The sequence below is a fragment of the Asparagus officinalis genome, chromosome 5, assembly GCF_001876935.1.
Source record: "Asparagus officinalis chromosome 5, Aspof.V1, whole genome shotgun sequence".
Classification (NCBI taxonomy): Eukaryota; Viridiplantae; Streptophyta; class Magnoliopsida; order Asparagales; family Asparagaceae; genus Asparagus; species Asparagus officinalis.
This window is the reverse complement of record NC_033798.1, coordinates 58,383,920-58,401,215: the sequence shown is the minus strand read 5'-3', so window position 1 is coordinate 58,401,215 and position 17,296 is coordinate 58,383,920. Positions and strand designations below refer to the sequence as shown.

The 17,296-nt window shown below is 36.4% G+C and overlaps 1 protein-coding gene and 1 pseudogene across 1 annotated transcript; one reads left to right on the top strand and one right to left on the bottom strand.

The window, feature by feature from the left end:
* LOC109843451 lies at positions 8,841 to 9,518 on the top strand (annotated as a pseudogene).
* On the bottom strand, positions 10,172 to 16,584 carry LOC109843450. Its single transcript, XM_020412384.1, has 7 exons — positions 16,145 to 16,584; positions 14,170 to 14,343; positions 13,999 to 14,091; positions 13,839 to 13,907; positions 11,074 to 11,280; positions 10,562 to 10,687; positions 10,172 to 10,477 (listed from the first exon to the last, which is right to left on the bottom strand). Exons 1-7 carry the CDS (start codon positions 16,382 to 16,384, stop codon positions 10,322 to 10,324), a joined length of 1,065 nt encoding a protein of 354 aa, XP_020267973.1. The 5' UTR covers positions 16,385 to 16,584; the 3' UTR covers positions 10,172 to 10,321.

Here is a 17,296-nt window from a genome sequence, read left to right as displayed (position 1 = left end):
AACTGGGGCCCCCACTTGAGCTGCCTCGGGATCCTCTAATCATAGGTCAATATCACTGCTCGGCCTCATCTTCTTCGGTTGGTAGGGTTCCAGAGATACTAACAACCCGCAAGACCGATGGGTCAAACAAATTCTAACTCCTGTATGACCCGACGTAAGACCGAATCTTCTCAAGCCCACACTTATCCTCGTTCAAGAGCAAGCCCGGCCTCATGACATCCTTCTTGATCTCGGACCAAGCCGAGCCAACCAGAATTAGGTCTGCTCCAAAAACCTAGACAAACCTCTCCTTCCGGTCCTTATTTGACTCGGGAGGGTTCGAGACGGCTTTGAAGCCATCTAAGTTTTGAAAATATGATTTTCTATTATTCTTCCCGACCTTAATGCTGAGTAAGTGGTTGAGAATCTGGAGAGTCGGATCGACTCCCACTCGGTGGAAAATCACCATGAAACCTACCAACGTGGTCATGGAGTTCAGCCTGATTTGAGAGGGCAAGATCCCCATAGCCTTGAATGTGCAACGGAGGAATGGATGGAGTAGGAGGCGAAGGCCACACTCCAAATGCTTAATATACACTAGAGCGAGATTGTTGCCGTGATCGTACACCACCTGATTCCTCTTTGGTGTCGACAACATAAACGTTCGAGGAATGTCAAATCGGTCATAGTAGGTCCCAAGCACCGTTGAGTGCATTTTGGAGTAGAACTTCTACAACAAGCTGATCCTAGCCTCATTACGAGCGATGATGATGGTGCAGAAGAAGCCATTGGTGAGTTCTGAACTTAATCGAAGAGGATTGCCAGAGAAATTGAGGGAGATGATAGGAGATCACTTAAGCTGTAGTCGAGAGTTCTAGGGTTTGGAAAAGCAAGTAACACTAACACCTTGGAAGAGCCAACATATATATGGGTAGGAAGACGGACACACAGTGAGATTAGGACAACCGACTCACTTATTGATGGATGGCTGAGGTAATCGCTCGATAATCAAAGTGTTGCGCTCCAACCGTCACGCAATCCCCGCTCGTAAACCAAGGTGACGCCAGCGACGATCTTCCTTGACATCAGAACATCACATCAATAGCGACCCATCAGTGACCCCTCCTAAGTGGGTCTCAAAACCCCAACAGACGACAATTTGATTTCACTCGGACTCGACTACCCAAGTTCGAGCAATAGGGGCCAATGTTATAACATGGAAATAATTGAGTGTTAATCCTCTCCCAGGAGTCAACATGTGTCTCATATTAACTAAACACCAGATAAACTTTCACCCTACGCAGGACGACTCGAGTGACATCATCATTCGGCCTTCCCAAGAGGGGCTGAGTTGAAAGGCGCCCTTACTCGAATCCTGCCATTAGGATTGACCTTAGGCCTCTTCATTTTGCAAGACCGGGTCAAGAAGCTCTGATGCGGCATAATTATGTACCAAAATTGCAAGTGCACAATTTATCAAGTTATAGTATAAAAAGATATCGATCCCACGAAGAAGGTGATTTTAAGAGATTATCAAACTTGGTTCTTATATTTTGTGCATGACAATTAGGAATAAAGAATAAGTATGAATGTGATGAGTGATTTGTTGTGAATATTTGCAAAAGATAATAAATTGAATTTTAGAGGAAAGAAGGAAGAATTAAAGAATAAATGAAATCACAAGGCAAGAAAGATGAATGAATAAAATCAAGAAATAAAACCAAGAATGAAAAGAAAATTTAAGAAAGTCAAGATGGAGGATTCAAAAGAAGTAAGAAATCTAGAATATAATCCACTAATCAATTTCAATTACAAAATATAAACTATTCTCTTTTTATCATATTTCAACTTAGATTTATTAAGCATAGATTATCAAACCATTTAAGGAAAGTGTAACCTATCAAATTATCATCTAAGCTAAAATTACTATTCATGATAAGAACAACAACATGATAATAATCCTAGAATTTATAAGCATAACCTATCAAACCATTTAAGATAAGCATAGATTATCAAATTCTTCTTCTACCGATTAGTTCTCTAGTTGATTATCCTAACATGAACATTTTAAGTACAAGAGAATAATTCATACAATATAAAGGAAATTAGACTAGTTTCATATAATTCTAAACTTCCTACAAGAATTAAATTCACATCTTTAAGAAATAAAAACAAGAAAAAGAACTAATTACAAAATTAAAAAGAAAAGAAAAATCTAAACTATGAACAAGAAATAAATCTAATTACAAAGAAAATAAAAATCTAAACTACAAAATAAATTGCAGAAATTAAATGCAAGAAAAATAAATCTACTCTACAAATTAAAGTGCAAAAAGAAAATAAAAAAGACAAGAAAGTAAATCTACACTACAAGCATGAATTTAAATCTAACTAATAAGCAATAATAAAGAAATTACTAAAAAGAAATAAAAGAGAAAAGAAATGCAAACCTTCAAATTGCTCTTCATCTCCATCCTCATCATTCAACAAGAGGAGAAAGAACAAATTTAAAGAGGAAAAAATTATTTTTATTAATTGCAACTAAAGTTACAATTTTTGGAAGGCCTTCTCAATTAAGAGTAGCCCTCCTCTCCAAAAGGAGTTTACAAAATTTTCACACCTCTAACCCCTCACTCTCTACCCCTATTTATAGTAATCTTCAATGAATATGAGCCATTGGATTTGTCTTGAGCCCCAAGCAACAATCTCCACCTTTGATTTATTTGATTTTCAAAAGAAATCCAATGTCCATTAAGTTTTGATTTTCCAAATTAAATTTGCAGCCCACATTATATCCGGTCCTCTTTTCATTTGCACCAAAGTCTTCATTTGATTTTTTTTTTTTAGAATGCAAATCCATCTCCAGCAGCCCATTCTCATGATTTTCCTCCATCCAAATTGATTTTCAAATCATCCAAGTCCGGCCCATTAGAGTTTGAACAAGTCCGGCCCAATTTGAATTTCCATTTGATTTTCAAAACCAAAAGTCCAAGCAAGCCCAAGCAAGTCCGACCCACTTGTTTGCAGCAATGAATTTTTCATTTGATTTTTTTTTTAAACAAATCCGGTCCATGTGAGAGTTCCAAGGTTCGGTCCTGTAGCAGTTTGGTGATGTGGTATTTGCATCCAAGTCCATCTCATTCCACTATTTGCATCCAAGTTCATTCATTTTTTCTTTTGATGGGCTTTGGGCCTTCAATTGATTATTTTCTTCACTTGCTTGATGGGCTTCATGCTACAAAATAGAGAAGAGAGATTTTTGAGGGGTTTTTACATTTAATAATATTTATTTATATTTTCATTCATTTATGTGCAAACTAAGCTAACAATAATTATTAATGGTATATTTATTCATGTAAAACAGATAATGAGGGTATAAAATTATAGTAAAGAGGTTTTTACATTTAATAATATTTATTTATATTTCCATTCATTTATGTACAAACTAATCTAACAATAATTATTAATGGTATATTTATTCATATAAAATAGATAATGAGGGTATAAAATTGTAATAAAAATATGATTATCAGGGATAAAGCTGCTTGTAGGTCATCCAAATGGCCGTCAATAGCCTCAACAATCACGAATGTGCAACAAGTTTCTACAATGATCAAACTTATTACTCGGAACCACCTTAGTGAGCATATCCATCGAATTATCCTTCGTGTGGACGTTCACAATATTTTTCTAGACCGTGATGAGGACATTGGATTAAAAGATCTTTAAATCGGTCAAAGTATTTCCAGAATGGCTCTCCCGGGACAATTTTGAAATTCTGAATGCTGTTCCTAAGCTTTACCGTTTTGTGAATAGGGAAAAATTTCTTGAGAAAAACGGTGACAAATTCCTCCCAAGTTGAGATGGAATTTATCGGTAAGCTGTACAGCCATTTTTTAGCTTTGTCCTTTAGAGCAAATGGAATAAATCTAAGCTTAATCGCATCTTCGGTTAATTCTCTCATTTTTATCATAATACATACTTCCTCAAATTCCGAGATAAATATATATGCATCTTCTGTTTCATTACCTAGGAATTTGGGAAGCATGTTAATGAAATGCGGTCTAAGCTCGAAATTTGCTCCATTTACTTCGGGGAGTCTTATGCAAGATGGAATTGCATTTCTGGTGGGGTAACACATATCCTGAAGAACTGGTTGATTTGCCATTTCTTGGATTGGTTCAACACGGATTAAGCGATGAAAATTATCCCGAACCCAAAATTGCATACACCAAAACAATTTTTTTTTTTTTAAGGAAGGAAAGAAAATTAGTTTTTTTTTAATGAAAAGATAAAGAAAATTAGTTTTTTTTTATATGAGAAGATAAAGAAAAAGAAAAATCCTAACTAAAACAAATCAAGGCAATCACTTTTCAATCAACTCTAACTCTAGGGTTTAGCCTAACTCCACTAGACCAGCTCCTAACCAAAAATTCCTACAGTGAAAAGATCAAAGTTTTACCCAGGTAGTTAGCCAGGTAAGGATAGTACTAGAGGGTGATCAAAGATCAATTAAGTACCTCTTTCCTTGCGGAGCGCTTTACGCAACCCCTAAACCTTGCCTTAGACACCAACTATTCTGAGAAAACTTAAACCGTTCACTTAAGGATTTCTTGTTCCTTATTGAGCTCGAATCCTTAGGGGCCAACGTCTAATGAGTTTTAGAAGGCTTGGATTTGTGAAGTGAGGAATTAGTGATTTGTGGGCTAAGGAAAGGGTGATGAAATCCCTTACCTTATCTTGATTGGGGTTTTGCCCTTAAGAATGATTTAAGTGTGTGCCAAATCAAGTGCTACAATCACTTTGGTGAATTCCTACACTATATGAAATGCAACCCTAGAAATTAAAAGCGACTAAAAAGGATGATAAAAAGAAAATCTTTTTTTTAATTATGGTCAATAATAATCAAATGTGAGAAGATGAATTTTATTATGGTCAACAAAAATAAAATCTTTTTTTTTAAATCCTAATTGTCTCTAATTGTGAAGCTAGCTAAAGAGGGTGGAATTGAAAACTAGAAAGAAGACTTACCCGAAAGCAATGCTCCAAATTCTTGATCTTCAATCCAAGATTTTCAAGCTCCAAGCGGTTCCTTCACAAGAAAAATACACAAGTTAAAGAATCAAGTTAATAAAATCCTATTTTAGCACCTTCCCCGGCAACGGCGCCAAAAACTTGATGCGGCATAATTATGTACCAAAATTGCAAGTGCACAATTTATCAAGTTATAGTATAAAAAGATATCGATCCCACGAAGAAGGTGATTTTAAGAGATTATTAAACTTGGTTCTTATATTTTGTGCGTGACAATTAGGAATAAAGAATAAGTGTGATTGTATGAGTGGTTGTTTTGATTTATATGCAAGAGGTAATAAATTGAATTTTAGAGGAGAGAAGGAAGAATTAAAGAATAAATGAAATCACAAGGCAAGAAATATGAATTAATAAAATCAAGAAATAAAACTAAGAATGAAAAGAAAATTTAAGAAAGTCAAGATGGAGGATTCAAAAGAGGTAAGAAATCTAGAATATAATCCACTAACCAATTTCAATTACAAAATATAAACTATTCTCTTTTTATCATATTTCAACTTAGATTTATTAAGCATAGATTATCAAACCATTTAAGGAAAGTGTAACCTATCAAATTATCATCTAAGTTAAAATTACTATTCATGATAAGAACAACAACATGATAATAATCCTAGAATTCATAAGCATAACCTATCAAACCATTTAAGATAAGCATAGATTATCAAATTCTTCTTCTACCGATTAGTTCTCTAGTTGATTATCCTAACATGAACATTTTAAGTACAAGAGAATAATTCATACAATATAAAAGAAATTAGACTAGTTTCATACAATTCTAAGATTCCTACAAGAATTAAATTCACATCTTAAGAAATAAAAACAAGAAAAAGAAGACTAATTACAAAATTAAAAAGAAAAGAAAAATCTAAACTATGAACAAGAAATAAATCTAATTACAAAGAAAATAAAAATCTAAACTACAAAATAAATTGCAGAAATTAAATGCAAGAAAAATAAATCTACTCTACAAATTAAAGTGCAAAAAGAAAATAAAAAAGACAAGAAAGTAAATCTATACTACAAGCATGAATTTAAATCTAACTAATAAGCAATAATAAAGAAATTACTAAAAAGAAATAAAAGAGAAAAGAAATGCAAACCTTCAAATTGCTCTTCATCTCCATCCTCATCATTCAACAAGAGGAGAAAGAACAAATTTAAAGAGGAAAAAATTATTTTTATTAATTGCAACTAAAGTTACAATTTTTGGAAGGCCTTCTCAATTAAGAGTAGCCCTCCTCTCCAAAAGGAGTTTACAATTTTCACACCTTTAACCCCTCACTCTCTACCCCTATTTATAGTAATCTTCAATGAATATGAGCCATTGGATTTGTCTTGAGCCCCAAGCAACAATCTCCACCTTTGAATTTGCTTTTTGTTCTTCTCTAATCCAACATAAGAGGCCTAATTTGATTTATTTGATTTTCCATATTTGCAGCAGCCCAAAAGCAAGTCCTCTTGATTTTTCAAAATGAAAGCCAAATTAATTCCGGCCTATCCATGTTAAAAACCCATTCAAATCCGGCCCACACAACATCAATTCTGCAGCAGGTCCATACTCCATTTGATTTTTTTTTTTAAATCAAACGTCCAAGTAAGCCCATCATCCGCATTTTGTTTCAACCGGCCCATGATTCAAATCTCCGGTCCATGAAGCTATTGAAGAATATGACAAACTATAGCAGCTTGTTTGGTCTTTTATCTTGAGGTCCGGTGAAAAAAATCAAGTCTTCCCATTTGATTTTTTTGTGTGTTTCAGCAACCAGCCCATATTTGATTTCAAGCCCATTCAAAGTCAATAAGCACCGGCCCAATCAAGTTGCAGCAATTGAAAGCAAGCCGGCCTCATTCATTAAAATCCACATTTTTGCATTCAAGCCCCTTTCATTCCAACTTTGCATAAAAATCCAATCTTGTTTGCATCCGGTCTTGTTTCCCTTGTGTAATCTTTTTGCTAAATTCGAAAATTTCACTTTGGCTTCTTGAATCATTTCTTCATTTAATCAATGGGTTTTTGTTGAGAGATGGGAAGTTGAGATTTATTCTTCATTAACCTGTAATTAAAGATAAAAACAGTTATTAGTGGTATATTTATTCGTATAGAATAATTAATGAGGGTATAAAATTGTAATAAAATGTGTTCATCAAATACCCCCACACCTAAACTTTTGCTAGTCCTCTAGCAAAGAAAATAAAAAGAAAATCCTAACTCACTTTCGCAGGAATCGCGGTCCCGCCGGCATCCGATCACCATCACATTAAATTTGGTCATCACTACTTTGATCCCGAAAGTCTTAATGACTCATGGGACCTCGTCAGCACCATGCTTCTCTTGTCACCATCACATTAGTCGCGTAGGTGACTCAGACTACCTGCAGCCAACACATATCAAATATCTGCCGAATAAGCAAACTACTTTCACTTGGCCGAAGTTACATAATTACCCTCCTGGATCTGCTATATAAATAGGCGCACTGTTTGCCACATGAAGGTAAGCAATCTTTTACAAATAAACATACTACAAGCATTCTTTTTTCCTTTACTTAAGCTCACAATTGACCTGATCTTTGGAGGAACCCACAGAGATCCCAAAACTCCGATCCTCTTATGTATTTTTTGTGTGCATGAATAAATTCTCTGCTCCATAACCAATCATCTAAGAAGATTGAGGAACCCTAACACACTAAATAATCCACACTAAAATTTTTCTATTTGATAATCGACATCAACAACTTCTACACACAAGTGTCTTCCGGAATTTCTCGTTGGCTACCGACAATTTTTGGAAAAAAATACTAATGGATATTCAATTTCCTTCTATTATCAAACTTTTAAATGATATCTATCATCAATAGATAAACTATTAAAATGATATGTATAAATTTTTTTTTCTTGCTTCAATTAGCGGAGGCCTTGTATAGCAAAAGGTTGAGGAGGAGTGATTAAGGAGAACTGTTAACAAAGTTAGCCCATTTGTTAATATGAAGGGTTAAAATTTTTAATCCTTAGGTTAGTCTATTTTAATCCTTTCGGTCGTTTTTTGTGTCTGGGAATAATAATAATTATGATCGCTTTCTTTATAAATAATGAGATAATATCTTAGTACGTCTAAATAGGTGGACTTATAAACTGCTCGTTTTAAAGGGTTCAACTTATTTAAACCCATCTAGAAGGGTTTGTTCTAGTATTTTTAGTGTTTGACAAATTATGAAGGGTTATCTCATTTTATGCCATGTATAATTTTTTCGTATTTGGCAAGCTAACAAGAGTTTAACTCTTCTTATCCTCTCATTTAAACCTTTGACAAACGGGGCCATGGGGTTTAGAACGGAGGGGAGCAACCATAGGGTTTAGAACCAAGTGGTGCCATGAACTATAAAACATCATCATGGATCCTTGTTTCTCCATATTCTTCGGACATCTTTTTTGTCAATCCAGCAAATTATAAGCCATACAAGGCTTCAAACTTTTAGGCAAGCCTCGGACAGCGATCCGCGTGGTCGTCAGAAACAAATCTCACCCCTCCATCTCTTAAAATCCAACGCATGCCACACGGCCAGTCCTCGGAGGATAACAGAATCGCGCGTCCCCCCTCAGCCGAATCTCGTCGCTCATTCTCTGACAATCGCGACGACGCCAAAGCCCTCCTCAGAAAAATTCAAAGACCCTCGCCGCCCCCCAAATGCAAAATTCTCCCCCCCCCCCCCCCTCCTCTTCCCCTCTTTAAAAATCCCACCCACCCCCCCACGATTCACATATCCTCAACCCAAGACCCCAGAATCCCCCCAATGGCGCGAACGAAGCAAACAGCCCGCAGATCCACCGGCGGCAAGGCTCCCCCCGCAAGCCAGCTAGCCAACAAAGGCTGCTCGCAAGTCGGCCCCGGCGACCGGCGGGTCAAGAAGCCCCACAGGTTCAGGCCAGGGACCGTGGCGTTCCCGAGAGATCAGGAAGTACCAGCGAACGAGCACGAGCTCCTCATAGCGCAAGGCTCCCCTTCCAGAGAGGCTCAGTTGGGCGATCGCCCAGGACTTCAAGACTGATCTGAGGTTCCAGAGCTCGGCGGTCGCCGCGCTGCAGGAGGCCGCTGAGGCTTACTTGGTGGGGTTGTTTGAGGACACCAATCTTTGTGCTATTCACGCCAAGAGGGTTACCATCATGCCCAAGGACATTCAGCTCGCTAGGAGGATTAGAGGGGAGAGGGCTTAGATTTGGACTCGTTGGGTTGTTTTTTTTTCTTCCATTTTTCAAGGGGGTTTTGTGTGAAAGAGACGATCCGGCTGTCATGTGGCTTGTAATGTGGGGGGTCTTCTTCTTCTTCAAGGAAAAGGAAGGTTGCTGCTAACTTGCTTTTTCCTCTCTTTGGTGTTGTGAATTTATCGTGAATGTATTATGTCAGTAGGAAATTTTTCTTCGGTTGGGTAATTTACGCAGATATATGTTTACGATACCATCTCTTTGATGTTTGCTTCTCTAGAAATCGAAACAAGCACGAAAATTAGCCACTGATTTAGAGCTTGATATTTGAAGCTAGAGCAACTTCAATGGGGCTGCAAAAATGTATTTTACAACCACATCGCAGTCCAATCGGGTTGTATTTTTGGTTGCAAAATGCAGTCGGAGGGAATGATGCTGTATATATGTAGTCCCTCTTCTGAATTTGCAGTTGGCTGCAAAGTAATTGTTCATTTTGTTCTAAATATCAAATTTGTCTTTTTTATGATTTATAAACAATAAAAATGAACAGTTGTTCTCCAGCCAACTGCAAATTTGATAAAAAATATAGTTTTCTTGCTTAAATTAGAAGAAAAAATTTGTTTCATCAGTTAAATGCATATGGTGCGATCTCATCAATTAATAAATTTGTTTCACCAGTGAATAAAATCCTTTTTCATATGACAAGGGGATCGTAATTGTTCTGTATGTCAACCAAAACAAAACACAATCACGTGACCGATCAATCGAGAAGCATTCGTCAGCACTTATGCTAAAACTACTTTCACATTGTTTACCCACTAATTCAACTAGCAACTAGGTTCCTTCAGGTTGCATCAACTTTATGGCTATGCCCATCTAAATCATAACTGCTCAGTAAATGACACAGAATGCCAGAAGAATGAATTAATGCTTATTATGAACCTGCAGAATGAAAATGAGAGGTATCAACTAATCATCGGTGTCCATAAACATCCAGTTTAAATATCATGAATCAAGAATTACACGGTTGTGCACAATTCTGACTCTGTTCTTAAGATTCAGACTTCTTCCCCTTCAAATTGATTGCCGAAAGCTCTTGTTCAACAAACTCGCCAGCAACTGTTGGCGGGTATTTACTAGCATCTGCTGTTTCAGCAAAGTGGCCCAAGGGCTTCAACACAGCGTCGGAAGCAATATGGGCAAATAGCTGTTTTTCCAGAAAGAACCAAGGACTCATTATCAGGAGATTAGAAAGGAAAATATTATGTACTTGAGAGTGATTTTTACTTACAGTAGAAGAAACCCTCCACAAGCTGCGGTTTTGCTGGCGTGCAAGTGCAATGGCATCCAGAGTCCCCCTGGTCACGATGACTTCATGCATTCCAGCTAAACAATCTCCGCCAGTCAGCCACTCCAACTGCATAGCAACAGAAAACTATTTTAAGCTGCTGACGGTAATATTTGCCACCATTTTCTTGGGTTTTATCATGTAACTCCTGTTTCTTAAAAATTAAAAAAAGAAAACTCTTTTCATGGCTGTTTCCTTACAGATCCTGTTTATAGAAACATCGCAGAAAATAACTTACTAATGAGTTATCTATAAAAGTTTGGAATTAAGAACTACACAGACAACAAATAGAAAATAGCCATCTGCAACATTCTCCAAAACAAGAGGGTCTATATTAACTTAATCGTATTGTTGAGAACGCATAGGAAAGTGTAAAATGCAATGATTTTTGCAATCGAGATTCCACTGTTGTGTTTCGATATTTACCCTGAAGAAACAACGAGAGCATGCTTTACCTGTTTTCCACTCTGAATGAGAAGGCAGCCAACAGGAACCTTAACTGCTACTTTCTCTCCACTTCTCAACCAGATGTTTAGGCCAGGGAATCTGCTTCTTCCATGGATAGTCAGGAAATTAAGATCGTAATGGTACCCAGCAAATACAGTACCTTCTTGGCCATGACGCTGAAGGTCACTTCCTGTTGGAGCAAGGAGGTGAGGTCCCTGGTGATTTTAAGAGAGAAATATGTTTTTAAAGAGGGAATACTCAAAGTTGTAAGCAAGGTCAGATGACATGGACAGTAATTTAAGGAAAGACATTTACTCTCTATTCTCAAACACAAATTATTAGTTACAAAACAATGATGCTTAAAGAATAATGAATGATTTCTCCTATGGAAAAAGATACCAAATCTACAGAAATGCATATTACCCATCAAATATTCACTTTAGGTTAGAAGTTTATTATTTTGATAATAAAATCCTGGAGCTTTGATATGTAATTTTAGGTCTCCACAAAACAACGATCGCCAACAGACAATATAGTTCTATGTTCCATATTGTGGGAAAAGAAAATTCTTATGACTGTAGTATAATGGTTACTGACATCATCTCTGTTCTACAAGATACCTGAATGATTAAGAACACATGAACTGGTCCTTTGAACATTATGGCATTATTTAAGAAGTACTACTAAGAAGGAAGAACATGTAAGCTGGCCACTTGAAATACTCATTACTAGTTCTGTGGTGCACACGATGAGTGCATACACAGTACAAAGTAGTGCGTAATAAAAATATGCTGTTAGTGCCTTATAATTGATGTCTATATAAATAGGTGTCAGATTTTATTGCAAAAGAAAAGTCAAATAAACTAAGTTAATAAATTAAACAAATAAACTAAGTTAATAAAATTATCTCTTAGTTGATTGATTTCTTCAGCTTACTCCGTATGATCAAGAGTTTCTTGAAAGTGCCGTTGATGTTGTCATAGTAAACAGTCCCTCATTGGTGTTGATGGTTTTGTTGATTGAGAATTTGATATTAGAATGGGATAGAGAAAGTTTGTGGGGAGTTTTTGAGGGGTGGAAATTGGTATGGAGATTATGACAAAGGCTTTATAACTGTAAAGGGGTTAGTGGGTAGTGTTTTTTTTCTTTCCAAGTTTGCCCCTTGGTAAGCTGTAAATACTTGCAAGATACTGAGGATATTGCTCAGGATTTTTCGAATTTGTGAGGAATAGGGGCGAAGCACCAAAAGTTTGGCTTCTTTTAAATATAGTAATAGATAGATAAAGGATTCATGACCTGACTATTTCGAAAATGGATTGCATTCAAACTGTAGACTTTGAACTTCAGAAACAGAAGGGATTCTTGCTGCCTCAGAGCTGCTTTAACCATATTAAAACTAACATGTCAGGAAGTTGTTGATTATATAGGTTTTGATGATATATACAAAGTCATAGAAACATTTTTACTGAATTAGCGACTAATCGTTTCCAGTTGTGCTCTCATCTCCCTGACGAGAAGCACATTTATGAATAGGGAATTTAACATCAACTTAAATCTTAAACAAAATCTCTGTACTTTGACTGAGGTAACACTTTCACTTCCTTGTATTGTCATCTAGGACTCGAATGCCTGGGTATCAAAGTGGACAGCAAACCTTTTTTTTAATCATCTTATTGTTGTTCTACGATTATTTGAAACTATTTATAGGATGTACTTGGGGAGCAACTATCTTCAGATATACTTTGTATCATCATCATAAAGTAATTTTGAATATCAAAAGAAAACAAGTTTGCATGAACTGCACAGGTAATAACATGGTTTGATGTTGTATATGGTTAAAAGTCTTAAAGAACATGTGAACTATATAGCACACAATTTTTTTCTTAGTTAAAATTTGTCGGACGCTTCATAATTTATGTTTGCAGGTAATTAAGGTGTAACAGTAGACTTACTACGAATACCTTTAACAAATCCTGTTTCATTAAAGATGTGAAGAGCAATTTGAAAGGTTTTTCAGATGTTGTAACGTAGTTAAAAATTCTGTCAGAGGGCATTTAGATACGAAACAGTTACTATAGCCCACAAATCTATCACTATTTTTAAAAAAGGCCGACTTTTGGTCCATTTTTTTGGTGTTCTGTCCTTATTTGTCACAAATTAGAAAAACCCCAACGAATATCCTCAATAATTTGCAAGTATTTACAGCTTATCAAGGGGCAAATTTTGAAAAAAAAAACACTACCCATTAGCTCCTTTACAGTTATAAAGCCTTTGTCATAATCTCTATACCTGTTTCCGCCCCTCAAAAACTCCCCACAAACTTTCTCCATCCCATTCTCAAAATTTAAAGTCTACAATCTCTCTAATATCAAATTCTCAATCAATAAAACCATCACACTAGTGAGGGACTGTTTACTATGACAACATCAACAGCACTTTCAAGAAACTCTTGATCACACAGACTATGAGATAATTTATTTAACTTGTAAAAGTTAATTTATTTGTTTAATTTCATGAAATTAGTCAACATACTCACTTGCAAACTTTCGCACTTTTCTTTTGCAACAATGTTTTACACCTATTTACAGACATCTATTATTAAGGTAGTAGCAACATGTTTTTATTGCCCACTTCTTTTTACTGCATACGCTCGCATAGCGTGGACCAGAGAACTAGTTTTATTTAGTGAAATGTTTGTCACACTTTATACTATTATCTACGCTGGTAATTAAAGAGTATAAATACAATCGCCAAAAGTGTCTTCAATGACCACCTGTTTCATTAAAGAAGTGAAGGCATCCTTCGGGAGGCCAAATCCTATTGCAGCCATTTCAGCAACAACCTACAATACAATATTTTAATATGACTAGATAAAGATTTAGCAGCAATCAAGTAACAACTCAAGACAAAATTATACAAGCAAAATGTTTCACCTCAATTGCAGATATCATTTTATATCCCCACGAGTCCATAGTTTCTTTCCATTCAGGGAACCCTTCAGGTATCACAGGTTCGGAATTCAATTCCTATATGATTAGTTGTTAAGATATGATATTCGTTTAATATAAATGTGCACAAAGTCAACTTGATACATAAGATGCGACCTTAAAGAGGGTGTTTTCTGGCCTAGGGCCTACTCTCCACATGTATCGCCATTTTGGATCTGGTCCTCTAGGTATGGATGGTTGAAACTCTTCTGGCATCATCCTTATCTTTTCTTGCAACTTCTCATCTACTAGGCTTCGAGGTACCTCCACCCCCTCAGGCGTCACACCAACCTGCATTTTCCAGTGAAACAAAATTTGAGTGCTACAGATCAAAATGTAGTAAAAAGTCATGATAGCATTGAAAAAGCAGTATGTTTACGTTTCCATACATCAGTGCTACCCGGTGTAAAGACAAGGGTGTGTTGAGAAACAACAGTCCACTATACAGTATCTAATAGGAATAGACATATACTATAGTCATAAGTGACAAAGGAGTAAGACTCTTATGCATAAGATTCATATAATTTGTTTATGCAGAATAAAAGGAACTAGAGAGATTGAGAATAGATATAAAATTTGGTACATATGAAAAGAGAGAGATAGAAACAGCGTGGGAATTACCCTGTCAGTATAAAAAAGGCCATCAGAAAAGAAGTTCATAAATTAAGAGCTTTCAGATTTCGCAGGATCACTAGTAAAATAGAATTTGCATGCCTTAAAAGAATCAAGAGACACACAAATGAGATCTTGAAACCATAAATGTTCTAAACATACTATCAGAGTAACAATGAATATAGCTACATTTAGATTATAATCTTTGGTGAAGTTGCTTTGGACTATTATGCCTTTTTATTTAATTGAAGTGTGTAGTAAACTATTGCCAATATATATTTTTTATTAGATTTTTAAATTCTTCTCCACAAGATATTGTTAGCAGGCTTTAAGTCTTACATGCTTCGAGGAGATAGCAACAGGTTTGTGGGTTTTGCCCACTCTTTTTTTCTATCAGAGTAACAATGAATATAGCTACATTTAGATTACTCCGTTGCTAAAATACAAGAGTTCATCATTTGCGTTTTGCTTGCTCTCGTTTGCAGGTACCTATGAAGCACGGATTCGCTCCTGGAGGCAACGAATCCGTGTCCGACTCGAATCGGACACAGATTCGTCACGACACGTGTCAGACACGGTCAATCCGTGTCCGACACGGGTCAACGGTCAAATTAGGCTCGAACACGGTCAAAGGAGCTCGGACACGGCTCGGATTCGTCGAAGGCCGATTCATTCGGGTTGCAGGTTGCGGGTTTGGTTGTTAAAATCCAACCCGAGCCGTTCGATTAAAAAAACTCATCCCTATTTCTCAAATCTCCCGTTCGATTTGATCCTCAGCTGACTCAAACGAAAGAAAAAAAGAAAAAACCCTAACTCTAACCCTAATCCTCTCCCTCAATCTCTCAGCTGACTCAAACAAAGAGTTAAAAGTATTTTCTTTCTAATAATTGTATTTTTCTGTCTAAAATATTTTTATTTCTTTTTCTAGCTATTGGTAAATACTAAACTAAATAAATTTGGACAGAATGTATTTCCCTTATGTTCCGTGTTGTGAAGGTTTACACTGAGTTCATGTTGTTAGGTATTATATTGTCTTTTATGCACGACTTGAGTATGTGTAGTTCGCCAGATTGATGTCATATATCTCTTATATGATAAGCAGTGTAGTTCTGTTATTTACGCGTAATGTAAAATGCTATTACGGTATCTTGTTGTTTGTATGAAAAATATTTTAGAAATATTTCTAATTTGTATTACAGTTATTAAAATGAAAGAAAAAAAAATAGTTATCAAACTACAATATTCTGAATGTGACATTGAATACTACACTGCTACCTCCATGCATTGCACGGGTCTGAACCCAGTACAAGATAATGCGAATGGAGCTTAATGGACATCTGAAGGCATGCACAGTGATACACTAAGAAGGAAATTAGAGAAATAGCCGCAATACTTTCCTAATACAACAGCAGAAATTAGAAAATCCCTAAAAAAAATCAAACCCTAGATGACAAAAAGAACCAAATTAGAACAAACTGACCTGATAGTGGAGATTAGCTCGCTCTTGAAGACGCTTAAACTCATCAGATCTCTCGAAATACCTCTCCATCATATCAAGAAACCGATCGTTGTCCTCGGCCGAGCACCTCGGATCCTTCACCAGGAGAGCTCCCGTCTCCTTCAGGGATCTGCTCACCGCCGCGCAGAGGGCGGTGAGCTCCTCCGGCTGAGAAGAGGCCGAGAGGTAGGCGCCGAGATCGACGACGGGCAGATCCATCATCTGCGTTGTTGTGCGGTGAGCGGATCTAATGGGGGTTATTACCTGGAGTCTCTTCAAATGGCGGGAGAAATTATTGTAGTTGTTTAGAGGAGAGGAGTCTTTGTTTGGAGGGGATACCGCGGTTGCGTGACGGTAGGGGGGTGCGGCTGGCCTACCGCCTAATAAGCGAAGAAGCAAAGAAGACCACGGCTTTGGCGTTTGCTATTGGGGACGTGAACGGCTCTACTCAATAATTAATGCGGACTAAGCCCCAAAAAAATAGGGGGTTTCTGCCTATTGACCCAGGGGCTGTTTGGTTGTATGTTTTTACCATGTAAAAGGATGAAAAGTGTAAAAAAGTGGGTCCCAATGTCAGCTTTCATCACTTTCAATTGTTTGTTTGTAGTTGTGAAAATAAGGTAAAGTGATTTCATATGCTGATGTGGCTTGTAAAGTGATTTCATAAAAAAAAACATGATTTTAGGAGAAAGCTGACATTGAAGTCAGGGAAAAATAATAAAAAATAATTCCAACCAATATGATCATTTAAGTAGGGACCACTTTTTATACTTTCCAAACAAACAATTAAAGTTACATTTGTAAACCAAACAAGCAATTTATGATTCCAATGAAATCAAAAACAAACAAAGAAAAATATAAAAGTAAAATTGATGAGGTGGACAACAACTTTCCAAGTTGTGTCATAAATACACAACTTTACCAACAACAACCAAACAGCCCCCCAATGTTTTACCCCCGACATATTTAAAAACCCACTAAGTTTCATAATAATTCATACACCCAAAACACAAACTTGACTCATCTTTAAACCCAAGGTATCAAAATACACTCATTCCGTCTCATAAAAAAGCTAATACCTAAAATACCCTTGGTAACTTGAAACCCAACTCATCTCCCTTAGTACATTCAAGA